This window comes from Bacillus rossius, chromosome 1, assembly GCF_032445375.1.
Source record: "Bacillus rossius redtenbacheri isolate Brsri chromosome 1, Brsri_v3, whole genome shotgun sequence".
In the NCBI taxonomy this organism is placed as follows: Eukaryota; Metazoa; Arthropoda; class Insecta; order Phasmatodea; family Bacillidae; genus Bacillus; species Bacillus rossius.
In genome coordinates this window covers 152,794,802-152,822,249 of record NC_086330.1, presented here as the reverse complement: position 1 = coordinate 152,822,249, position 27,448 = coordinate 152,794,802, and the positions used below count along the sequence as shown (strand labels likewise).

Sequence of the window (27,448 nt, the reverse complement as noted above, 5' to 3'; positions counted from 1 at the left end):
TGTTACAAATGTTATCAATTATATGCTATATGTTATTTGCTACTTATAAAAACATTAGGCATTTATGTCATTTAATACATTTTGTTTGCTAATTTTATTAAGGTCATTCACTAGAAGATCATGTTTTGTGTTATGCAGTTGGGTCTTTTTATATTTCTTCATAAAAACTTCCACTTTAAAACAGTGAGAGTTAGCTTTATATAATTATTTTTGACATACGCAATTTCTAGTTTGAATTGTACGTCATAGAGAACAACCCTAAGAACGGACAAAGCAAGATAAATAGACAAACACAACCGAAAAAAAAGAAAAAATTCGCCAATTGTCAAAATTTCAATAAAAATACCACACAGAAAATTTTGTGGAAGGGATAAGTTAAAACAATATCACAGCACAGATGAACACAGAGGAATGACAATGACGAGATAATAGAAACAAATACAGTAAATGCAGACAAAACCACTACAGTGAAAGTCAGAGGAACCCAACGATGATGCTAAACAGATAATCTGGGCAACACGCCGACAATACAGAGACACGCTAACGAACCCGGTGATGGAATGAAACAAGTATCCCGACCACACAACTGCGATGGCATAAAAGAACACAGTAGGCTTCCCAAAACAAAACAAATATGATATATGTTCCCGTCGTCAGGGGCGCAAACAGAACCTAGACGTTGTAATCGGTGCAAATGCTCGCAGCTCGGAGCAGCGCTAACGGAGCTGCTCCGAGCTGCGACTATCAGCGCGCCCCGACGGCCGGCCGCGCGCGCGAATCGATAAGGCGGCGGATGCCGAGCGACGCGAAGTACCTACCGTGCCGCCGGCTCCCCCGAACACTGGACCCTCTCCCCTCCGCATTTACCACCCACCCCTAGTTGCCAGCTTCGCCGCCGACTGCCGCGGCAGTACACTGACAGTCACTTTTACAACAGTCATTTGACGGACAAGCATTAGGTCTTGAATAGTTTGAACAAAAATGCCGAAAATCGTTTGACCAAAAGGCAGTAAAACAATGGTAATTTTACCAAACGTCATCTATAGACAGGCATTAGGTCTTAAATCGTTTGGCCGACAGGCAGCACATCGAGAGGCGTTTCGCCGGAAGCCTTTTAACGCAAAGGCGGCAGGCTGAAAATCTTTTGACCAAAAGGCAGTACATCGATAGCTATTTTGTCAAAAGTCATTTAACGGACAGGCAGTAGGCGAAAATTGTTTTACCAATAGTAACAGTCATTTTTACCTAAGTCATTTGACCGACAGTCGTTTATCCGATATTTCGGACAGATTAGTTTTGATCTACTGATTACTGCCCGACGCACTCACTCTGTTCAAGATAAGGTAGGACGATTTAACATCTGATGTAGCGAACATTGAAATTTAGACAGCAAGTTTAAAATGACGTAATAAACAAAAGAAACTCGGTTTCACGTAGCACCAGCTTAACTATTCGTACACCAATAATGACTTGGTATTTTTTATTAGAATATTTAGCTGTCAAAGTCTGAATGTTCGCCTAAATACCAACCTGTCATAAAAGTCTTCCTTACGTTTAACAGATTATATCCTTGTCAGTCGTATGAGCTAGCAACTGTATTTCGGGTTCAGCGAGAATGACGACCGCTGTTAGTTGCGAAGAGCTTGCAGGAGCTTCGTTCAAACAATTTCCGGTTGTTTTTTTTTTTTTGGGGGGGGGGGGGGGTGCGCTTTTATGAATAACATTATTTTTTCAAGTACATTAAAACATTTTTTGCTAGCACAAATTTTTTTTGTGATTAACATCCTTCCAACAAAATTATTTATTAGTGTTCATGAAGATTATTTATTTGTGACAGAAACATATTTCTGTCGCTAATAAATGGGTATGTTGACACTACAGAATTATTTCTTGTTACAATAAAATATAAAGTATGACATGTTATTAATGTGTTTTTATGTGTACGTTTAATTTATTCGGTTCTCTTTTTTTTTGTGCTATTTCGGTTATTAAAAATCGGATAAAATTATTCGTTTCTCAAAATTTTATAATTTTTTTTTTACATATTGTGCCTAAACAAATTAAATAAAATCTACGAAGTATGTTAGCCAATTTTGGAATTTTTTAAGACTGGGGATAAACAAATCACTGAGTTGATAAAAAAATTGTACACATTGTGCTTATGCTAATGGCGTCACTGGCTCGCGCATCACACGCCTCTTCGCCTCTAAGGCCAGGCACCACGGGGAAGAAACTATTATTGCCGAGACTGAGACACAGTTATCTGAAGAAGTGTTGGGCCCACCCTCTAGAGTGTAGCTTTCAATATATATTAATAACTTAGTTACAGTGATTTTGAGAAGTAATGCACAAGCTATTGTCTGGCAAACAAACCAATGAAAAATAAATAACTTTATTTTGGTAGCCACATATTTTGTGGCGTGGCACTAGAAATTTTATATCTCTTACTAATTTTTATAGAACATGCCTTTTTTTAATCATAAAACGGCATTAAGTGTTTCTAGCAAAGTTCGAATCTGTTATCAAAGCAATTAGTCGTCAAGAAGTTAAATTAACATAGTGAACCTAATGTTTTGATTTGAACCTCGCGTCAGGGTTTTTTTGCTAGTAGTTATGGGCCCACCCAACATATAGCGTCACGTGTCGCGCAAAACATGGATTCAGTTTCCACTGTAAGAGTCGCACTTCTGGGTCTCAACCTTGTTCTATGGCAGGCACCGAGCTGGCGCGTAGTCCTCGCGTCATGACGCGTATCTGCGAGACTAAACTACTAACAATAGATCCTTACGTGCACCTTATTTTCCATGCCGTAAAACACCTGTGAAAAGTCACATTTTAACTTTTTTTTCGCTCGTCAAAAACTACACGCTAATAATGAAACCATAAAACAAAATTTGTACAGGCAAATGTAATGATTCTAAAATGTTCCTCGCAATCATACGCTTTTCAGGGCCCTGCCTACCTGAGTAAACATACGGTGTGCAGAGCTTCAGAAAAAAGCACGCGTTAAAAAAAAATTATCTGTTTAAGAAAAGATTTTTAAAATACGCTAATAGCTCTGTTTCCAGATTTCGTTTTAATCTGTATTTTTGGACAGTGAAAATGGCTGAAACCGTGTTTCCGGAATAAATTTAAGGCATGAACTTCACGGTAGAGAGTCTTGACAGTAGTAAAGAGACTTACAATAAAACTTTATCTTCATTTCTCAGCCATAAAATGTAATGGTATTCACTCAAATCCAAATCTCATATTGCTCTGTGCACGACGAGAAGACTGCGCGCCAGTTCAGATGCGACACCGCGCCAGCGAGCTACCATCCCGCCCGCCTGACCAACACAGATACGCCATCAGCTCGAGCGGTTTGTGAATAGCACGTTTACACCGGAGCCCTCCACGCCGTCTGGAGGTCCAGCCAGACGTCAACATTAGTTCACATGATGCTCTTCTTCCCTCTGACAACCACCCGTGGTCATAAATAAGCTCAGTTAAAACCATCTGATTGGTTGCGTGCGAAGTTAGGCAGCCAATATCAACATCCCAGTTGTTCTCTCGAGTAAACATTAGCTCTGCAAACCTCGGCTTTCGCGTTGAAGTTAATTCCACGCCATGACGCTGCTCCGACCCGAGGGAAAATTATTGCCATGGCAACGACCGGGAAAGCTTGAGATCATCTTTAACTAACTCTGTGTGTTTGCAGCATCGCCGCTGATAACTTTTGACGTTGAGTGAAATTCACGGTTCCGCAAAGTCTTTGAGATAACTGGTCGAATCTGGAGCATCAGAGACGGTTTGAGGCCGAGCATTCAGTTTGCCACTAAAGAACCAAATATAGGGTTTCCTACTTCCCCGAACGAGAGCGCGAGCTGTCCACTTGTGCGATGGAAATTCACACCGCAAATTTGCCAATGTATGACGAGTGTATGAGGGTGTGAGGAATGAAATGTAATTATAAAATAATGCTACTGTCATATCAAATATTCTATATTGTACTGCATGTATTGTCTTACAAATACATTTAGATTCGCCTATAAAATATTTTCAGTGCTCCAAAGTATGCATAATTATTAAATTTTCTACACAAAACTACTTGTCTATATTAGTCCCTGACTTCTCGGAGCGGAAGTTTGAATTAGCAAACAGTGAGTTTTTGAAAGGCTGGTTTCGTAAGTTATTTTAAAAGTTAAAATTTAATAAAAATTAAATGCTAAGTATCTGTGGTAATAGTCTGCTAAAGTTTAATTTAGCATCATTACTTTATATCGTGTGCAGTTCTGCAAATAATAAGGTGCTTTAAGATAAAAAAAAAAGCTTTTAATTTTTAAAATTACACCTTTTAGTCCCTTATATTTATATAGAAATTTCATTTCGTTATTTATTCATTTTGGAGCTTTATTTACAACATTGTAGACAGTATTTTTATTGCCTGCTAAGTAATTTATAGTAACAATATTTTTCCATGTTACCAAATCTATGGATTAATCCCTCAAATTTAGCTGCAATTTTAAATACGTTAAATAATAATTTGCCACACTGTTTCGTAGCAAAACAGCATGAACAAAAAAATATTTAAGAAAGGAAAACCCTAGATTTTTAAAAGCACATTGCAGGAATCTGAAACAGAAAACACTCACCAAGTACCACTGGTCCTTGAACAGTGGATCCGACATATCAGGCATGGTAGGAGCAGTTCTCATGCGCTGGACGGGGTCAGACGTTTCCGTGGTGGCTTCGCTCGTGGGCCGTCCTGCATTCACAGCGGTAGCATCCTGTTAACAAGAGATTATAAAAAAATATTGATATCTGGCCTGAAGTGCTTACAAAACTTCACGATTTTTTTATTATAGACATTCGCGTTATAAAGATTGTTTGGAAACAATAAATTTTAATATCAATTGACTGGCTTTAATACATTTAATTATTTCAGATAGCTTCATGCGACGAGTGCTGTTATGAGTTAAGATGATGCTGTTTACCTCTTCATCGAAAGGGATTCCACGAGAGGTTGCCCGCACTCCTAGAAATAATAGACAGCGGGCTTTACGGTCTCACGTGCTGTTTACAACCAGCATCTTCCCCCCCCCCAACCCTATTTATGCATTACTGTTCGGCCGTTCACCAACACGACCTGCACTCTAACTTGTTCACTTGCTCTTAGGAACTTGAGAGTCCATTTATTAAGCGTTACGAACGTCAGCTTGAAGATAGTGCAATAACTAGAGCGGTCTCAACATCCTGTTATACAGTGCAATAGCTGTAGGTAGAATGTAGGTACAAAAACATTGATATGTGTGTATTACGTTAAACATATACGGTTAGGAATTTTATTTTTCGGTTTATTTACGTTAGAGAGTTAAATTTTATCAAGGTTTTCTGTTCAGTTACACTGAAGTGCTAAAAGAATACCCGTAATAATTGTAATAAGGAATAGTTATTATGAACTCAAGTGTTCGATTCAGAGCAATGAAAAGTAATTAGGATTTTTAGTATTTCAATGATTTATTGACAACCGTACCAAATCTACTTCACTTATCCTTATTCTGAACTCTTACCCACACACACATATAAATATATATACATAGATAGATAGAAAGATAGATAGATAGATAGATAGATAGATGGACAGACAGATAGATAGATAATTAGATACCCTCATCCCTCACTCACTGACTCTGTAACGCCAAAAATATATATGCAAGCGTATCATGAAGCACAGATATTAGCCAACTTCATAGAGATGAGTATAAAATATAAAATGGAAGTGTAACAATAGAATAACATTTATAATGGAGTTACATAAAAGGAACAAGCCTTAATTATTAAATTCAATTGTTTGTTACATGCATAACTAAGCACCTTACGAATACCTGTACTTATGATTAAAAACGCTTGTACCTCAGAAAGATAAGCTTCAAACGAAAAATGTTGAAATTTTTTCCCTTTTTGGAAATCTAAGTTTGTGTCACTGGGAATCTTTTGATGGAATTTTGAATTTTTTAGATTTTCCCTTTCCTAAATCTTTTTATATAGGTATATAATCTTATATTTTTGAAGTTTATAATTCTATTTTAAAAAAAGTTGGAATTTTTTGTCTTTTATGTATAAAATATGTATTTATAAGCAGGAATTATTTTTTTGCAGATATACATTTTTGTAGTTACGCCCTTTTGAATTTTTATATTATATTCTTCTCTTGGGGTCACTTATTTCTTGCTGCTGAAATTATCGGGTAATAGCACAGATGCAGTTAATATAAATATAAATATAAATATATATATATAATACTTAGTTACTATTTATAATGGGGAGAAAACTGGCTTCGTTAGGAATAGCCCAATTAAGTTTTGCACTTACAGTTTTATTGATTACTAATATTTATATCACTAATAAATAATCTTACTTAAAGATGTCTAATCACCAAATACTCGCAATTAAAAATGTTTATCCTCAAGTCACTCAATGTCTGTCCAGTTCCACAGTTTGCACTCCTCACTGGAGCTAGACTCAACAGTGGTTCGCCTCTTTGCCTCGCGCCTGTCTTCACACACAGTCTCGCACCACACAGTCCACCTTCGATTTCGTCGCTCCGCGTCACGTCACTCTCAGGGGGGGGGGGGGGGGTCTCTCTCACTTTCTTCGCCCATGTCGCACTTACCCTCGCTCGCGGAACTCTCGGATCTCCGGAACTGTCGCGGTACTCGCATCGGAATCAACTCGAAACTGTCGCGGAACTATCGCCGCACTCCTCGAAGAACTCACCGCGGAACTCACGCGGCACATCCCACGGAACTCTGTCGCCAAAAACTCCCACAGAGGCCGGCGTCGCTGCTTAAGAATTCTGTGGCACCCTTCTCGAACCGACGAGAGCAGCGGTGGCGAGTCGCGTCATCCCGTGCCGACCCAACGCCCGAACAGTCCAGCAGGGTGGCTTCAATTCATGCTGCTCCGCGCGGCGGCCCGCGGAATCCCCAAGGCCGCTCAGCGATAGATAACGGTGCCGTGGCAAGAAAATACGCGGGGAGCGGAGGGGGGGAGGGAGTAGCGACGACCCTTGTAATCCGGCCAGGCGCGCGTGGCATGTCTTACGTCAGTGGACGGCACGTGACCCGGCGCGTGACTCCAATGGCCGTGCAGGGCCGCCAGCCAGCTCCCAACCTGGCGCGTGTCGAAGTTCTCGCGTTCGTAGCAATATGCATAATTTTTTTATCTAATATTTTATTTTATCATTTCATGTACCTACATGTATGTCAGAAATTATTTTCATTTGCACAATATTAAAACAATAAAATTTTTTAATAAAAATTAGTGTGTTTGTTATATTCTTCATTTTTTCAAAGGGCTCCTTAGACGCCTTACAAGTTCCTAGTGTATATATATACTAGGAGGTTGTAATATATACACTAGGAGATTGTAATATATATATTCTCCGTTCACTCTTAGCTGAGTTCTGAAATAAACAAACACCGCCGTATCACTGCACCGCGTCAGCAAGTGATAGGCTGAATTCATCTTTCGCGCCAAGCACTAGTTGCAACACACACACTTCAGTACAGTCGGTGCTAATAAAATAACGGAGACGTAATACAACAGGAAGCACCGTAGCACTTTGTTCAGCGTAGGTGGTTCATTTGCGAAGAAAAAACTATGCACTTTACGACTAATAGCCGTCTTCACAAAATCATCACAAGTTTTTATAACAGGACTCTCACGTTTCCTTTTCTTCCCGGAAGATGTTAATGTCCCGGTGTCCTGTAATTCTTTCCTTGCACGAAGCACACTGCTCTTCGAAACACCCGTAAATTCCGCAGTTAAACTCGGGATATCGTTCACACGACAATCCGGATATTTGACTGAAAATGTTTTAAAAACATTAAACACAATAGTTTTCTGTGCACTTTTCAAAGGCTTTCCCGTTCTGTGTTTTACAAAACTCGGTCCGACGTCAGCCATACAAACCGTGCGCGCGCGAATCCGAAATGCAACTGTTGCGCCGGGCATCAACTGTACACTGTACACGTACACACGGCGTTTGCTAACATAATTGTAAGTAAATACTTGCTGACACATTAAACTGTATTGGAAATTAATGGTGAAACGCTATAATGCTATATATCAACAATTGTTATAAAAAAGGCAGTTTAAAAATACTTACAAATGGTACGTGACCAAGGGACTATTTCTTGCGCACGAATAATGTGCGCGGCGGCCGGCAGCCAATGAGAATGTTTGTTTACAAGAGGCTTGGTTTATTCCAAAACTCAGGTAAGAGTGAACGGAGAATAGTGAGAGCGGGGTGAGGGGGGAAAATAGGAAAGTGGGGAGAGAGAGAGGAATAGTCTTTGATTTAAATTTAGTCTGGCATTTTATGCTTAAAAATACGTACATACTAACAGACCATGCTGGCTTTATCATGTGAATTCAAGCCTTGACCGTCTGTACGTTGTCACCTATATTGCCAACACGAAGCTTTAAAAAAAAAAATCGAATCAAGTCTGCAAATTGAACTGGCTTCTCGATATAACGAATGCACACTGTCACAGTAATTTCAATTTAACCTGGTCGCCTGTCAATCGGGGGCTCTCTGCGACGGCTTCAGATGCAGACAATTTCCCACCACCCCGCTGGAACACAGAAGGAATGGGATGTACAGTCGAGAAATAAAGAATGAGAGAGTGGGAAGGGGGGGGGGGGAACGGAGACAGATGCTCGTCTCGACATGCTGCCGATATTTGCATAATTGAGTGCCAGCCGCGAATCCCAGTATTGCGGTCCTCATCGCTGCGGCATCCTGGCAGCTCGGGCGTCCTTTGTCTCGGCAGCGGCAGACACGCCACCGGGGAAACTGTAGTGCCCAGGCTGCAAGGCTGGGCAAGCTTAGCATGGGCCCCGCGCCTGCTGGTCCTTCTATTACTAACGCACTTGTAATATATATATATTTAAACTGTAAAATACTATTCATTATATAACGTAAACTTAATTCACTAGGATTCATTAACGCTGAACTGAACGTTATTGTTTTTTGATAGGAGTAATTTTGTGAATGGCACGGAATTGTTTAACCCCGGTGCTGCCATCTGTAGTGGATGGCGTGAACCAAACTTCAAAAATTCAAAGTAAAACCTTATAGTATTACTTTTTTTTTAATTTAACCAGGTGAGCATTATTTTAGTAAAATACTTTGTCAAAATCAAGTCCAAGAACGGGGTTTGTATTTTACAAGTCTTTTTCACTTTATCGTAGCCGTTTCATTATTTATAGTTTAAAATTTCGGTCTGCTAACCAAATGATTTACTATTGTAGACTGCCGTAGCGAAGTACGGGTACATCAGTTGTACGTCGCGTGCACGAGTCGGGAAACCATCGGTGCTATTCATTTTCTGTCCGGTACATTATACAGCATTGTAATAAATTTTCACTGAATTTTTTACCATTACTGTAAATGGGAGATGTGGCTTAATTTTTTTCCATTAGTATAGCCGTGCGAAGCCGGGTCGGGCAGCTAGTGATTAAATAAAATAGTTTAACTTAAACTCAAACAAAATATATTTTAGTATCATGGATATAATATTTTAGCAAACAATAATATTTACGAGGATTGTGCCGGTGTTGAAAACAATAGAAAAACAGACGTTGATTGGTTTCTTTTGCTCTGAAACGAAGGCCTATTTGGAAGCTTTAGGATCATTATAGTTTGAAAATACATTAAGATAAGAAACTCGTTAAGACTAAATACCTGTTGTTAGCTTCTGAGCTCTGTGACTTGTAAACGGTAGAGCATAAAAGCGACCACTAATGTGCCTCCATGTGTGAACAAGCGCTCATAGTCGGTATCATGAAGACCTCAATGGTGATGTTGCTTGCAGTGGTACTTTCAATATTGGTTATTGGTATGTAATTTTACTATATACACCGTAAGTTGATTACTATACTAAAGGCGAATTTCCACTAAGGGCAATTTTATTCTGATAATTTTATTAAAATCTTTTAAGTTATAAATTTGGTCCTTGTTTACCAACCTAAAAGATATTCCTTATTGAAGTGAAAACTTCTATGGGAAGGTTTGGATAGGGAGTAAATTCATGTAAGTCGTCATTGACACGGTCACGTGACGTGTAACACTATATCTGTTCCTATTAGTGTTCAAATTGTGTTTTTGTTCATTTTTTATTTTAAATCTCAAGTATCTGATTAATGTAAAGTAAAATGTGAGTATAAAATATATTAATATTCTTATATAGATATATAGTTTGAATAACTAAGAAAACTGAGTCTTTGTAGCAATATAACAGAAAATTTAAGAACATCATTATTTATTTTTTTAATACCTATAATTACTATGCAATGCGTATTTTATAGTAATTTAGGACTTATTTTACTAACGTGATAAAACAAATTTGTTGTGTGATAATATTTTTTCATAAAAATTACGATAATGTCTCTGATTTTTATCAAAAAAATATTTTCTTATATTACACATTTATAGTTTACAAAGTTAGTATTTCTTATTTAAAATTATATTTGTGTTTTCTAAATTATATTATTAATATTAATAATAGTTACTTTGATTTACAAGTTTTAATTTAAGATCAAACCATTAATTTAGATATTTAAAAATAACAATTGTTTGTTTATAGCCTTAAATTTTCACTTCTGTCGGCAGTCCTCATGACTGCTTTGAAATTTTTTTATTTGTATATACGAGGGTTATTTTTTTTCAACCTCCGATCGGCTGTAATAAAAAAACGGGAATGAATTGGGAAATTATTTTAATGTCAAAAGAAACGTACATCTTTACTCTATTTTTCCACATAATCACCGTGCAGATTGAGGCATTTGTCGTACCGATGCACCAGCTTTCCAATACCCTCTGCATAAATTGATGCCTCCTGCCTATTCAGCCACGTTTTAACAGTGCTTTGCAGTTCATCATTGGTGTTGAAGCGTCGTCCTCCAAGCCACTTTTTCAACGTGGGGAAAAGGTGATAGTCACTCGGTGCCAAATCCGGACTGTAAGGAGGGTGATCAAACACAACTGAGGAGTGAGTTGGCCGCTCCACATGGTTGGTGGAAGGGGGTAAACACTACGATACGTGTCGATTCGTGTACGAGCGATTAGGGTATCGATTAATGGGCATGCCATGGAGAAATGAAACTGTAATCACACTGCAGGGCACTGTTAAAACGTGGCTGAATAGGCAGGAGGCATCATTTTATGCAGAGGGTATTGGAAAGCTGGTGCGTCGGTACGATAAATGCCTCAATCTGCACAGTGATTATGTGGAAAAATAGAGTAAAGATGTACGTTTCTTTTGACATTAAAATAATTTCCCAATTCATTCCCGTTTTTTATTACAGCCGATCGGAGGTTGGAAAAAAATAACCCTCGTGTATATATGTATATATATACATATATATATATTTGTCCATCTGAGTCGTTGCAAAAAGCCATGCCAAAAAATTCGGAAACGTAAATATTTTTACAAAAGAGGCCTCAACTCATAAGCAAAAAAAAAGTTAAAAATTATTCTTAAAACACTTAAAGTAAATTTTTAACATAGCTGTCGGTTATATAATGATAATGAACTCCCCTTTTAAGTTATAATAGTAGCTCGCACAAGTAGCTTATGATTGAGACGGTAAGATTTCAATAAATTAACAATCGTGGCGTTTAAAATATAAATTAAATTATATGAATTATGCACTGAATTCTATAGATATCTCACCAACACAAATATATATTTCCAGGTAACAGATACATGTTACCAGTTTAAACGTTTGAGATGTAAAAAACATGTTTTGATATGTTTGTTCTCATAGCTGGAAACTGACCGTGATTTTAAAATTTATTTTGGTGTTAATTTTTAATTAGTTGATTTTACTAACGTTGGCATCCGTTAGGCAAACTTAAACATTTACATTTGACTTGAATTTAAATTCAAAGTTATAAAATACCGCACTGCCAAATACTAACTGTGGTTGGATTTTCTTGTATCAAATACTTTATTAGAATTGACTTGCAGCTTAGGGTTAAGATATACGATATTTAAAACGATTAATTTTGCAATCAATGATACAATGATATCAAAACCTTTTTTTTCTGATTGAAAATTGTCAATTTGTAGATGATTAAAGTAGCAGGTATCAACGAAATCTAGTCCGTAAACAATGGGTTTGAACGTTAACGTTTAGTAAATAATTTTTACGGCCGTAAAAATCTTAATTTAGGATTTTTTGTAAGTATTCTCAGTTTTACTTCCAAACGCGTGCAGTGTTTGTGCTCGAGCAAATTCTTGTGAGAAAAAAAAATATTGATATTAAAAATAAGTCTATTGTGTAAAAAATTTGGTTGTTTGTTCTTAATTGTAGGTAATATTTTTATAAATTGTATAACATAATGCTCTTTTACTAAAAGTTTTCTCTTTAAGTTGTTACTGCTGAATGCGCTGGTTATGAAAAATTAGTGCAAACATGTTTTTCAATATGTTAAGTAAAATGAGAATTTTTTTAAATTAATGGTACCTAAAATACTTTTCAATGATGTTTGTAAATTTTTTTGTAAATAAAGTTTGTGAAGGATGAAAAATAGTGGAAACAGGCACATCTACAATAAAATGTGGTTTGTTGTGTTTCCTGTAATACAACAAATTTGCAGCATTAGCACATGCTTATTGTCCAAACAATACTTCTTGGAAGTCAAGTATAATCTAACAAAACACTGTAAGATATTTCTCATAAAGCATAAAATTTAAATTTTTTGTTTTAATTTTTCTGTAAACCATTAAAAAAATGTTTGGTATATTTCCTGCATAAAAATATCGATGGTTTTCTAATGAGATTTTCCTTGGTGTGAAAATACACTTTCATTAATGGGACAACATTTTTTTTCAGTCCAAATGTATAATTTTTCTTTTTCTTTACAGTGTTGACACACTTGCATTTATGTTGAAGGTACCCTGGCGTGCACACCCAACACAACATGGTTCGATGGATGCAACAGATGTTTCTGTAGTGAGAGTGGACACACTGGATGCACTCTAATGAAGTGTGAAACATTTACACTCAAAGTGCCGACCACCACAACAGAATAACTTTGTTACCAGTTACAGAATGTAAATAAAAATTATTCTGTTCAGTAATATGTTTCTTATTGTACCAAATCAACAGAATATTTTAAACCTTCTGTTTTAAAATAGAGCCAGATATTTTTTGTACCGTATGTTTTAGAAACAATTTAAACACATAAAAGAAACCTCCTGAAAACCAATGTTGTAAGAACAAGATGTAATTTAACAGAACGTATTTTAGAATAAGCGGAACAGATAAGTAGTGTATAATATCCGGTCCGGCACCAGGGTGCAGTGTGTGAAGCCGGAGCTGACCGACCTCCCTGATGTCATGGAAGCCATCTTGGATAACCTTGAACTTGACCCTGGTGGTCATTTTGTATCCGCCATCTTGGATCCGCCATTTGGTTTCTCAAATTTTTCGCCTTTTTGAATTCTGCCATTTAGTTTTCTAGAACTTTCCGCCATTTTGAATTATGAAGTCACCGTAGCAATTGTCGTTACAGGCGCCATCTTGAGTATCAATAATTTTTATGTTTGAAATTGGGATTTTTTTTTAATTTATAAAAAACATAATCAAATTTTAACAAAAAAATTTTAAAAACGCACTTACGTCATTAAGTCCTTGGTTTGAACCCGATGAGTGCAAAATATAAAAAAATGGTAACTAATCCTTCCTTCACGGAAGCTACCGGCAGACTGACCTCCCACCACTTATGCCAAGGTATACATATCACCAGCTAGTTTCTCATAACTAGGCTTAAACTCACAATTGAAACTTACATTTTGATCCGTTTTGCAGGATCTTTATTTTGCTCTGTTACTATATTTACTCATGATGTCAGTTTTATATACATGCATTAATGATAAAAAAAATTAAAAACGAATGGAGTAAAAAAACTGCTCATTGACGTATTTTAAACACATAATAATAAATAAAAATATTTTAATGTTTCAGTTTCAAAACGATGACGTAGCAGTGTATTATAAATATAGTTTCAATTGATAACGAAAAAAAAATCTACAAAAACAATGAAGTCAACGTCTTGTGACAAATACATCGAAATAACCATGACAATAAATCAGGTCACCGGAAATCCAGAACAAAAACATGCCCACTAAATGACAGCAGCATAGCCAAGATAGCGTGTAGGAAATAATAAGCAACCGACATTTCAGCCCGATACCTACAAACTCTGCATTTTTGTATTGGTCTAGAGAAAAAGAATCGGTAAATATGTAGTGTACGGATTAGCGCCAAAAAAAATCGTAAAAATCTGAAATAACTTTCATTATATGCTCTTTTACGTCCTCTTTTCATAAGCGCCTGCGGAGATAAGAAATTCCAATTACTTTTGGAGATATCGAATTTTTAAATTTTAATTATTGTAAAAACAAATTTATAAAAATCTGAAATAACTTTTATTATATGCTCTTTTACGTCCTCTTTTCATTACAGACTGCGGAGATAATAAATTCCAATTACTTTTGGAGATATTGAATTTTTAAATTTTAATCACTTTACCTGCACATTCACACGGCGTAGACCATTGTTTTTTGTTTACGAGTATCAATTGTTTTTTTTATTGGATAATGTTGTCACGTGATAGTTCGTGATAGGCCAATATTCAAATGAACCAATAGGCCGCCTCCAACTTAGGTGAGTTTTTAACGTTTCAAATTTTTATGCTTTAAAAAATTACGTTCGTTCCTACTGTTAATCCTTTGTTCCGGTTTGTTAGGTTAGGTCAGCTACATTATAAATACTTTAAAACTAAACAACCATTAAAATTTATATTGATGCATAACTTGCAGGTATACGTTTATAACTGAAGCCTGGTGCATTCTTGTACACAATACCTACATGCCAAGAACGTCCCTATTCTTGCACATTTAAAGGATGTTAGTTTAGAGATCTAACCCTGTTTCCATTTTGATGGCGTCTGTTATTACGGAACAGAACAAAACTTAGTGGGTTCAACAACCTCTCGGATGGACTCCATTTGGGGAAATGTCAATTGTTCATTGATTCAGTCCCACACATAAAACAGAGAATAAATCGCAGAAGCATGCGAATGGTCCCATAAGTATTTTTAATTTTACGCTATCAGTCTATTTATTTACTCCGTTCAGTTTGATTCAGTCCGATTACGACAACCTCTGCTTGAGATAATTCGTTTCACCGATTGAAAACAGTATCTTAAGGCTTCTGAGAACTTGAATTCTTGCTTCGTTCCAGCCGACAGGTTTCAATGAGACTTCTTCCGAGGAGCCCCGCCTGAACTGGCCCGCAAGGGGTGCACCGGAGCAAACTTTCCCGCACACCGAGTTACCAGAGCTGTGTTCAGGAGAGTCTGGTTGAGAACACAAGAACTTTTAACGAGAGTAATGCGGAAGCAAACAGCCCGCTCGTGGAAGGTTATTACAAAAAGTTTTCGCCAGGCCCGACGACATATTCCTTACTTGAAGTAATTTGTAGCTGGTACAAAATTTTACTTTACTCGATCGCGAAAGTCTAAAATAGCCGAACGTTGATAACATCTTTAAAGTCGCTGGTTACGTTTGTCTTCATCCCCACGACCTTAATAGGTTGCGAATAGTGAGAATACACTGTGGTCTTTTAAATACTAAAGTAGGTATAGAGACGACCATTTCCCCCGCCCCTCAAGTAAATATTTATATTTTTGAAGTTATACTTCTTTATTCACGTTATGCAAAAAATAATGAGAATGAATTTCTAACGATGCGCGCGCAGCATACAATGAAAATTGACAGGATGAAAAAAGGCTACATACAAATTAAATTCATATATGTGATTTTAATTTATATATTTTAGTGACTGATAATGAATACTGGTCCATAAAATTAAAAACATCCATTTATTTTAAACATTAGTGATAGAAATTGTGTTTATAAACATTTTCAAATGTATTTATATAATTGAGGTTATGTTCGCGTATGTATAATTTATTTGCATTACATATTATTACATTATTATTTAATAAATAATTTTAAAATATTAAATTACAATAAACATCAGCATATTTATTGATTTTCATTATTAATTATAATGTATCTATTTTACTAAATTAAATAATTAGTTTTATACACATCTTATATTAATATACTGAATGATGAGTATTTATTTACTTTTTGAAATTTCATTGATTTTATACTTTACCAACCGTATTTATAATATCACTGTAGTCATTTTATTAATTTGTTTCTATTAATTATTTGCATGCAAAATTAAAGTTATTTTTTTATTACGCCAAGTAAGTATAACTTCTAACGCACTTATAAGTACACGTAACCATATTTAATCCATCGATTATTTTGCATTATATAATGATGATAATTATTGAATTGCGGGATGTTACTTAAGCAGGCTGCAAGTTGTTTGCTGTGTTGTAACTACCAACAACCTCGGCCACCATTCCTGCATTCGTGGTGCGTCTTGTGCAACCACGTACAGTCTTATTACTGTGCAAGCACACTGAAGAAAAAAACTGAATTTGAGCCATGCATTTAATTTGTTTCTTGAAGTTTTGGGAGAGCACGTGAACTTGCATCACGCCCGCGACTACGCCACTGATCACAGGTTACCTTTCGAAACATTCGGAGAATCCTCGTTTAGTTTAGAACTAAAAATTGTAAAGTTCCGTATGAACTCTTAAAAAGTGTTATTCAGCATTGAGCACTGCCATATGAGTTAGTGTCACCGCGATCACATTTCTTACATTTTGCCTCATCAATTTTACGGACGATAAGTCGTACTTTTCTACGTCAAGAACTTAATACAATCCATGTTTAATGGAATCGTTTTACATTCATAATGTAAGCATGGTTAATTGTAATATGTATATATACATGTGTGTATGTGTGTATATATATATAAATATATATATACTGTATTGTCAATTCCCAAATATGTGCATTCGTAGTCCCTCCCTTAAAATAAAAAGTCGATGATTACTTACGAGGGGGGGCCCAAAAATAACCGGACTCGTAATGTGGCCCATCATGTACTTGTAGTACCAGTTTTCGCCGCAAGGGAGCTGCTGTGGGACTTCTCCCGATTCAGTCTGCCAAGTGGCGTCACTCGAAAACGACGAGTGTTGTTTCTCTGGCAGTTCCTTGTGTGTACCTAGTACACTCGTGACACGACAACATGGCTGATTATCACGAATAACGTGTGGCTGTGAAGTTTTTTTTTTTTTTTTACTCGGCAAGAACGCAGAGGAAACTTTACAGCTGCACGTGGTTCGTGAGAATCAGCCATTTTTTGTACCTTCGTACTATACAGCTATCGTGTGGTATACAATTCTAATATTAACCGTTTGTATGAAATGTTGATCGTAAAACTCTCTAATTTTATATCACCTGTCATTTATTAATCGATTTAATGTTTTCAATTTATGCTACGACTAAAATATAAATTGGCCTTTGTGATACTCAAAAACATTTTTTAAAACTTATTGAATTAGCAAAACCACTTGAAATCGGTTTGTTATATTTATTTTACTGAACCATTTTAAACTATCGGAAAACTACAATATTATAATAGCCCCTCGCTGTGACCCGCTGGGTTCCATGGTCGGTTACGAATCCAACTACCGGGTGCTCAGCTGACGGCCCCTACACTGTCGAAAAATGTCAAGTTACATGCCTGAACATGTAGTGCGTTAATAACCTATGCTCTAGTATGGAAATTTTACTATTCAATTATGGCACGTTTCTCAAGCATTTCACTTTTTCCTAAACAGATGTAGGAGAGATACCATGTAATCTGGAAAATATCACTACCCGATGTATTACATTTTATTACATGTTTAAGAACGTTAGTAAAAAAACTCGTTTTTGAGTGTAAAAAACACACCAACTTGAAGTCAATAAATCCTTGAAGTCTTGAACTTACCAAGCCAAATACACATAATGCATGATTTTGGTTTTAAATAAATGCTCCGAGGGAATCTAAAGTGGCATCGAAAAGTTGTCTTAGCTGCCAGACGGCATGCATAGCTTCAGGAAACAAAGCGCCGTTTTGAAAAAAAAGCAAAGTTGTGTCTATTTAAGAATATTAAAACACACAATGTTTATTTTTCAGTAATATTACTGTTCTAATGTTTTATCTATGAAATGGAACATTTTTTAATTACCAAAATAGCTAAAACGCGTACTTCCACGGCTCAAAACTTTAAATCTGAAAGAGAAACTCACATAAATATCTTATATTTATTACCATGCCATAAAATAACACTATGCAAAATGTTTTTCTATCATTCTCTGATCTTAGGTGTTCCTAAAGTATTTTTTTTTTTTTTTCGCTGATTCCAGATCTGCAAACCGTTTTTTTCTATCACGTACAATTGTTTTGAAACTTGAGGAAACTCATATTTTGATTAAACGTTAATGTTACAAAGGGAAATTTTATTTTGGTAAGTGGGAATGGTTGGCAAAACTTGTTACATCCAGATGGCTTTAGGAGGGAAACAGTAATTCATTGTTTACATGCTGAAGTGTGAGGTTATATTTGAGAAATGAGTTCTCATAAGTGTTTAAGTAACCCAAACGTGTTCTGTTATATTTTTGGTAGTTATGTAACTGCTAAGAAAAGACAAAACATCAGTAGTTTTGTAAGAAATGTCTATTATGCTTTCTTCGGAATAAAGCTTGGTGATCAAGACAAAAACTGGGCACCGTACAAGGTATGTATCGAGGGACTGATACTGTGGAAAAATGGTGCAAAAAAATCAATGCCCTTTGCAATTCCAATGGTTTGGAGGGAGCCACAAAAGTATATTAACGATAGCTATTTCTGTATGGTTAACTTTCAAGGTCATAACGCAAAAACTAATGAGGACATACAATATCTGCACATTCCTTCAGCCATACGACCAGTTATGCATTGTGAATCTCTTCCTATCCCAGTTACACCTCCGGTTCTCGAAAATGTTCTACAGGAGAGCAGTTCATAAAATGAATGTGATAATGCTGATGAATACAAGTCCAAAGAAAATTCTGCTCCAAAATTATTCACTCAAAATGAACTTGACGACTTAACTCGTGACTTAAATCTGACAAAGAATGCTGCTCAATTTGCTTGGATCAAGAATGAAAGGAAAATATCTCTTACTACCTGGAGTTTCGTTCTTTTGGTATAGGACTCGAGAGAAGGAATTAATACAATTCTTTAAAGTAGAAGACTCTCTGGTTTATTGTTGTGATATTGAGGGTTTATTTAATTTCTTTAACGTCACTTACAATCCAAGTGAGTGGAGGTTATTTATAGACTCGTCCAAAACTAGTCTCAAAGATGTAATTTTACATAATGGAAATTTCTTTGGGTCATTACCAATTGCGCATTCAGTGCATCTCAAGGAAACATATGAAAATCTCAAAGTTTTGCTAAAATGCGTGAACTATGAAAAACATTCTTGTACAATTTTCGGTGATTTCAAAGTTGTTGGCATGCTACTTGGTCTACAATGTAGCAACACAAAAATGCTGTGTTTTATTTGTTAATGGGACAGCAGAGCCAAAGGAGAACAAGGAGAACATTTTCACCAGGTCATAGAGGACATGAAAAGATATACCAGGGAAGGTGGGATGTAAAGATGATAGCGGACTACTGCTTCATGCTTAAAAGAGATGGCACTGCTGAAGGAATACAATCGAGGAAGAGAAGTTTCAGCCAACGTCAGACAGATCTTGAAGTGAAATCAGAGAACACGATGAATTAAATTGTCAGATACCGTTGTGTTTTCGTAACAGTCATAGAAAATAAGGTGGGTATAATATATTATACTATTGTTCACTTTAATGCAAGAGCATTGCAATTTCATACTGGGTTATAAAATACATGACTTTTAAATGACACTCAAATAAATTGTTCACTGTCCAAAATTTTCATTTACTTTAGGGGTTTTATTTACCCCTAGTCTTAACAAGCTTTCTGGTATGCTAAATAGTGCTTAACTTCTTTAATACTTCGTTTATAATTAAGATTGTAGCAAATAAATTCGATAATAATGTAAATGAATTATTAAAAGTGAAATCATTCATAAATACCACGTCACAAGAGAGAAAATTGGTGAAAACCAAATTAATTTAAGTTTTCAGCAATTTTCTCTCTTGCAATGTAACATTTTTAAATGGTTTCAGTTTTAATGAATCATTTACATTGTTATCTAAATTATGTATCACAATCGTCATTATAAACAAAGTATTAAAGAAGTTATGCACAATTTAGCATCCGAAAACTCTTGTTCAGACCAGGGGTTTCTTACTGCCCATTTAAAAAAAAAAAATCAAAATTGAATTGTATTAAAACCTTACGTGATACAGGAAAAGTAAAATCATATTTGACATCAGCATAAAAATAATTCTAAAATCATCTTATAGTCTCAAATCATCGTTCCAAAAATTTTAAAATGTCGCATAGTGTAATTTAAGTCCTAGTCCCGTAGAAGATTGCCGACACTGGAAACGAGTACATGCGGGAATAAGAGCATAGAGGCGAGGCTTAAGCTGATGTGGCAATTAGAGTCGCACTCATTGAATATAGGTAGAGGCAAGATTATATGGTGAATAGCGATAAAACCACAATCGCAGCGAAATTAAGTAAATACACCGCCAAACACCAAAATGGGAGTCAATATACAGCCAAACACTGAAATAGAATTCAATAACACATCATAACACCGAAATTGGACAAAATTAACTTCAATTACACCATTTAAAATATTCAAATATAGAATTCTTTTCATAAATATTAAGCCTTTTATTTAAAAATCTGAAATGTTATTTACTTCGTAAAACAAATTATTTAGTTTCTATCTATAATTTTTCAAAGTGATTCAGTCTCTAGCTGATACCATACAGACTACGCAGAGAAACAACACAACGAAATGTAAGTATAATGGTTTTGGGCATTTATCATTTTATACTGATTATCTTATTATATGTTTTATTTGCTGTTTTTTGGTTAACTTACAATGATCAGTATATAAAAAATGGCTTTATGTAAATATTTTATGTGTCTTCCCACAATATGTTACAGCAACTGATCACTGTAAGTTTTCTTGATGTCTACTTATTATTACACGTGTTTTATTTTTTAATGGCTATAATGACAAAATCCACTATCTTTGATTAAAAAATTAGCATTTTTAAAAACACCTTGAAATTTTGGTTTTACATGTAGGTCTTGAAAACGCACTATTCTTCCGGCCGGACGGCACGATTAAAATCCTGCTTCACAGGGTAAGACTTCGCGATTGCAACTCTAGCAGTGTAAAAAAAAAAAGAAAAAGAAACTTGGATTACGTAGGAACCAAACAAAGCTGGAACCAGGCACTGCCTGTCGTAGCGTGTTTTGTTAATTTTGAGCCGGGTGTAAATATTTGACTTCTTTGCGCGTTCCAACCATTCAGGTGGGGCCTACCTTCCCGCAGGTAATGTTCCCGCGGTCGAGTCTGCCTACCAGCTCGCCCGCTCGCCCTCTGCAACATTCAAAACTCCTACCCCTTTCCCCGCTATCCGCTCCCCGCTTCACCCCTTTATCGTCAAGGGGAGCAGATATTTGCATAATTGAATGTCGGTCGCAGACTCGGCGGCTGCAGTTGTCAGACCAGACCAGCTCCCCCCCCCCCCTTCCCAATCCTAGCTAAACCCTCCTCTGCCCTGTTCAGCCCGCGCTGCGCCACGTCCGCCTACAGGGGTGTCGCGAACTGAGTCGGACAAGCAAAGGGAAATGTGCAGTTATTACTTTGGAAGCGTCAAGGGTGACATCTGCAAGCGCATTAAGTGCCCCGTCGCCCCTAAGCACGCGTATATTCGTCGTGAACCTACAAGGCCATGGGCGGGTTACCCTGTAATTCAATTTTTTTAAATTGTGTAAGAAAGTTCAATGTGCTTGCCTTGGGATGTTTTGTAGATATTCGGTGGGAAGGCTGCCAAGTGCTGCTCCAAATTGGGAGGGGGAGGGGAAGGGGGTTAAACCCTTCCTATAACGAATTTTACTTTTGATGAGTAACATCTTAGCTCTTTGTATGCGACATTTGGAAGGAGAAGTTTCTATGAATGGAACGTAAGTCGTATGGACCTGAAATGTGTAACCACGGTGCTGCCATCTGTAGTGGATGGCGCGAACCAAAGTTCACAAAGCCAAGAGGAAACTTTATAATATTAACTGTTTAATGATTTTCAACAAGATGAACCGTATTTTGATATAATTCCTTGTAAGAAATCAGATCCCATAGCCGTGGTTTAGTATTTTGTCAAGTTTTTTTTTAGTATTTTGCTGTTTCATTGTACAGTTTAACCTTTCGCTCTGCAAATTGAACGATTCGATTGTCAATGTAGCTGCTCTGGCCAACGAATTCTAGTGTCGCGTGTGGAAAATACTTGTGATTCGTGTCAAGAAATGTAGTTGAAAACAAAATTTTCGTATGTTTATTACACCCGGAATTATTTTAAAGAATTCTACGTTAAATTTCGAATTCAATTTTCGTAATATAAATATATTTTTGACATGATAACACATGATTTCGCTCATTACCGTGGTTAGATGTTACACATTTCTGACGAGTACTGAAAGATCGCTCTTTTTTATATTTATAATGATATATTTCAGTAAAATTTAATACTAAAATTCATGTGTTAAACATTTTTTCGTCAAAAGTTGTATGAAACTGTTAAAGTTCAGTATTTAAGGCCGTAAGTTTGTAAATATTCCAAAGCCGATCTCTGACTTTTATAATGTGTGGTTTTGCAACTAATAACTTTCTTTGTACGTTAGCCTCTCTCGGAAGTCTTCCTGGAGTCGCTCCTAAAGGTTGTAAAATACAGCGGCGCCATAATACCATCTTTGGGCCATGTTAAAGGTCTTCATTTTTCTGAATGCCAAATGTCTCGAATTTTGGCTTTCCTCATCATCTGAAGATTTTTTTCTCTCTCAAACGGATTATAAGTGCGCACAGCAGATTCCTGCAGAAACATGCATCTCAAACACACTACAACATTATAACTTGCGAGGCAGGCGGACTTGCTTAAAAAGCCTTGCCTTAGCAGGCCCTAGGCCTAAGACAAATAACACGACGGAAAGCGAAGGTATTCAACCTTCATTTACGTACCTCTTCTTTTCGATACCAGGCCCATGGTGACCGGATATCATGCACACAGCGGCTGTGCGCGCTCCTAGAGTGTTCCAAATCTTTACAAAATAGGTTCGAACTGAAATGATTACTCAACATTCTCCAAAGTGGCAATTTGGTAAAAAGCGAGTAATTGTCTTATCGTTATCGACAATATGTTCCTAGTGAGGCAAAACTAAGAATACTGAATTTTTGATAAGTAACATCTTAGCTCGCGGTATATGGCATTAAGAGGGATAAATGTCGTGAATGGAACGTAAGTTGCATGGAACGGCAATGTGTAAACACGGCGCTGCCATCTGTGACGGATGGCGAGGTTTTCTCGGGGTATTACCGGTTTTAATCTCCTTGGAAAATACCCGTGTTCGACTGTTGCGAGCTTAGGTTGTAGTTGCGGCTGTAAATGTGATCTGAGTAAGCAGTGGTGGACGTACCCATGTCTTCTCGAAGCGCGGTGCTGAGAAAGTGTGTGCTGCACTCCACCTCCCCGTGGTGGAAATCGTAAACGAAGTCGGGTGGTTAGTCGGCCGGTCGGTGACAGTCCCGTGCCACTGTAATTCTGAATACAGAGTCCCTGTCACGGCGAAGAGGGTGCATTGGTAGGGCACAGGCGCAGTCGTGGACTCGTCCACGTTGCGAACACAGCGACCCAGAATGGTCCTCATTGAGGAGCGCGAGGCCTTCCTGAAACCGCTCAACTGCTCGCAGATGCAAAAAGGCTGCCCACTGTCGTTGGGGGGAGACACCCTGAAAGCTCCGGGTCTCCCTCTCTCTTGAGTAGTCAGGTATGGACACTGCCCTAGACAGCGACAGCTTGGCACCACGCAAACAGTCTAGGGTGAGGGAGAGTCAGCGGGCAGACGTGGCGGTCCATGGACAGAAAAGCGTGGAAAGAAACTGAAAAAGAACAAGGACCCGAGGTAAACTGAGGGAGATCAAGGTGTAAAATCGGGCTTGCACAATGAGTCTAACAAGTGGCAGGCCGCCGATGCTCTGCCGGGCCCAACTGCATCGTGCTCCCGGGAAAACACCCCGGTATGGCTAAGGACAAAGATCCCTTGCACACCCCAGAAAGAGCTCCTGCCCAAGGAAAGATTCAGGAACAGAAGATTGTATGTGTCACCGACATTGCTCAGCACCGAGGCTCTCCAAGTAAACCAACTGGTGGCGGAAATGTACGAAATCTGCAGTAATCGAGAGCGAGTTACCAGTGGTACTGCACGAGAGATCTGCACGCCGGTCAGACTAATGCAGAACGTGATTGACCCCGGCTTTTGCACGCGAACTGCTTCCTCTCTGGTGCACAGGATGCTGAGTGCAGGATGGGCACGGACCGGACTAAGTCATATGCGGAAGTGGCCAGTTTCGATCCGGCAACCGAGGTCAGGGCGATGACAGGGCAAGTATAAATCAAACCAGCCCGAAAAGTCATGGTGCTATACCCAGTGGACGAGGCAGCCCCCTTGAAACAAACGCAGAAGTTGGTAAGAGATGGCCTTGTTGATGTGCAGAAATACCCTAAAATCAAGGGTATGCGCGCCGTGGCATGTGGGGGTGTAGTGGTGGAGGCGGCCGATGATGCCACCATGATCATCCTCCGGACACAACTGACTGCGAAAGCAAACCAGGTTAGGGTGCACGAGCCCAAGCACCTCAAGCCAGAGGTTTTTATGTACGATGTGTTTCGAGACTTGGCTACACTCGAGATTTGAAAGATCCTTCACGAGAAAAATTTTACTGAGGATCAGATACCGCTGGTTGACTTCTGCAAGGATCTCTGGGTCAAGCGGAAGATGGGCAGCCACTCAGGAGACGAAGACCACCTCGTCCTATAGTGCTCCCCAAGGGCACATCGGGCCCTGCTGGATGCATGTATTGTGTACCTTGGGGTACACCTCCTGCTAGGTTGTGGACTATCACAACCCACTGCGGTTTTACAACTGTCAATAGTACGGCCATCACTCTGCCAATTGCAAGTTGGGACCCAAATGTGGGTGGTGCTGTACAGAGGGACACACTACCACGAAGTGTGCTGAGGGTGCTCAGCTATCCTGTGCCAATTGCGCGAGGGCAAGCATTAACCCTCGGGACCATGCGGCAACATCAAGGTCCTGCCTTATCCTGGCAAAAGCAATAGCACTTGAGGCCTCCCGAATAGACTATGGTTGGCTGTATACATCTCAACATGCAGAGGTTGTCTGTGGTCACGGCCGAGCTGGAGGTGTACTGTCGGAAGCATAACCGAGACGTGCTACTGCTCCAAGGCCTGCCGGGGGGGGGGGGGGGGAATATCCCCAGGCTGCTGTGATCGTGTGCCATGACAGGTTGGACATGTTTGTGTGCTCGGGGCTCTCCACCCCATACCACATGGTGGTGCAGCTAAGGGACCAATGCCAGAATACAGTATGTGTGGCCTCGTCATACTTTAAGCCTTCTGATGAGGTTGGTCAACCTCTATCCGAGTAGATGCGCATCCTAACGGCTCTGTGCGGACACTGGGTAGTACTATGTGCAGATGTAAACGCAAAGGCTGGGCTATGGCATTACCCAACTACATATCAGAGAGGGGACCAGGTCACCAAGTTCCTAGTTGTCCATGACCTCTATGTCCAGAATGTACCAGGACATCTGCCATCATATATCTCCGATGCGCATCATACTGAATCAAGCCTCGATGTGTTGATTAGCACCCATCGTGGAAGGGCCATGATAACAGACTGGACAGTGTCGCCAGACTCCTCCAGTGACCACAGGCAAATTAAGTTTAGGTTTAGGTTTTGTGACGTCCATCAAATACTTGGTGGTAGTGCTGGATGAGTGCTTGATGTTCATCTCACACATTACTTTTGTGTCCTGGAAAGCGACGGAGGTGTTCCAGAAATTACGAAGACTTGCGCCTAGTGAAAAGGTGCTCGCCTTTGACACAATGATGGCATTGCACGACACTGTTTTCCTCCCAATTGTGACATGTGGGGCGGTGGTGTGGTCATGGCGGGCCTCCCTGACACACGTAAGGCGGAAGTTGCTCGGCCCAAAGGGCAGCTCTCCTTGTGGTTACTAAGGTGTAAGCCACCATGCCCAGCGATAACTCTGCCTGTACTGGCCAGTGTTGCTCCCCTGGATATAGAAGTGGTACAGAGAGGGGCTATAGCCCGCCTCAGAGTAACATATGTACTGACACCTGCAAGAGAACAGCTGATTCGGGAGCACAGTCGAGCTGTGTGGTAGCACCTATGGGACATGTCGGAGAGAGACTGGCACACCTATGTGATGTTCCCATCGGTGTGTAGGCACATGGGGGCTGGATTCATACGAGTCATCCATGCCTTGGCACATATCCTTACTGGGCATGGCAATTACATGCAACGGTTTGGACTGGTGGACACACCACTCTGCTAGTACTGTCATGTGAACGATGACGTACACCATATGCTGACCAATTGTGGGAAGATGGAGGACCTGCGGGAAAAATTGCACCACCAGTATGGGCTTCTGGTAGGTACAGACAGTTTGCCTGAAATGCTTCTGGAAATGAGCACAGCAGCCATTCTAGAAGTATTTGCCAAAAGAGTGTTCCGCCAGCTCACGGTGGCAGAAATGCCCCTGACACCGAGACCCCCAGACTAACAACCTGGTCGCAGAGGACAGGGTGACCTGACCCCTACCAGGGATGCGCCGTAGCATAGGTGGAGAGGCCTTAGGTGAAAAGAGGTTAAACATGAGGTAGGTCCGCCCATGATTTCATGGGATGGTACATGACTGCATTTCAGTGTGGCAAAGGAGAAGTACTGCCCCAAGACAGCTAGGAGGCAGGTGTGCAGCCGTGCGGATTGGTGAAAAGTGTTACCTCCGTGGGGACACTGGGGGATACGGATAGGGCTAGTACCACCGGCTTTGTTCCGACAGTGTCGCTTAGGAACACCCTATCCAGCGCAATACGCACAGCATTCGCCGGTGTACGATCCTATTGAATTGAGCCTCAGCCAGAGTTGGGTGCCTGTGGATCTCGCGACTGGGGACGACCTAGTTCACCGTCCCCGACTGTGTTAATGCAGGTGACGAAACTGGCCCATGCGCACGTTCTAGAGGGGCAGAACAACAGCCCCAAGTATTGTGTAAGTATGCGAGTGACAACCAGGATTGCCCTCGTATAACCTATGATCCCCACTTGGCGTCAGCTGAGCGGGAGGAGGGGCGTGCTTTCAAGCAAGTAACGGATCCTCGAGATGG

The 27,448-nt window shown here is 38.9% G+C and overlaps 1 protein-coding gene across 1 annotated transcript in view; it reads right to left on the bottom strand.

Annotated features, from left to right (window-relative positions):
* The window catches only part of LOC134537824 (furin-like protease 2), a 205,876-nt gene that overhangs the window by 103,848 nt on the left and 74,580 nt on the right, over positions 1-27,448 (bottom strand). The window contains exon 2 of the mRNA XM_063378711.1: positions 4,632-4,766. Coding sequence (XP_063234781.1) covers positions 4,632-4,766 — 135 coding nt within the window. The remainder of the gene's footprint in view (positions 1-4,631; positions 4,767-27,448) is intronic.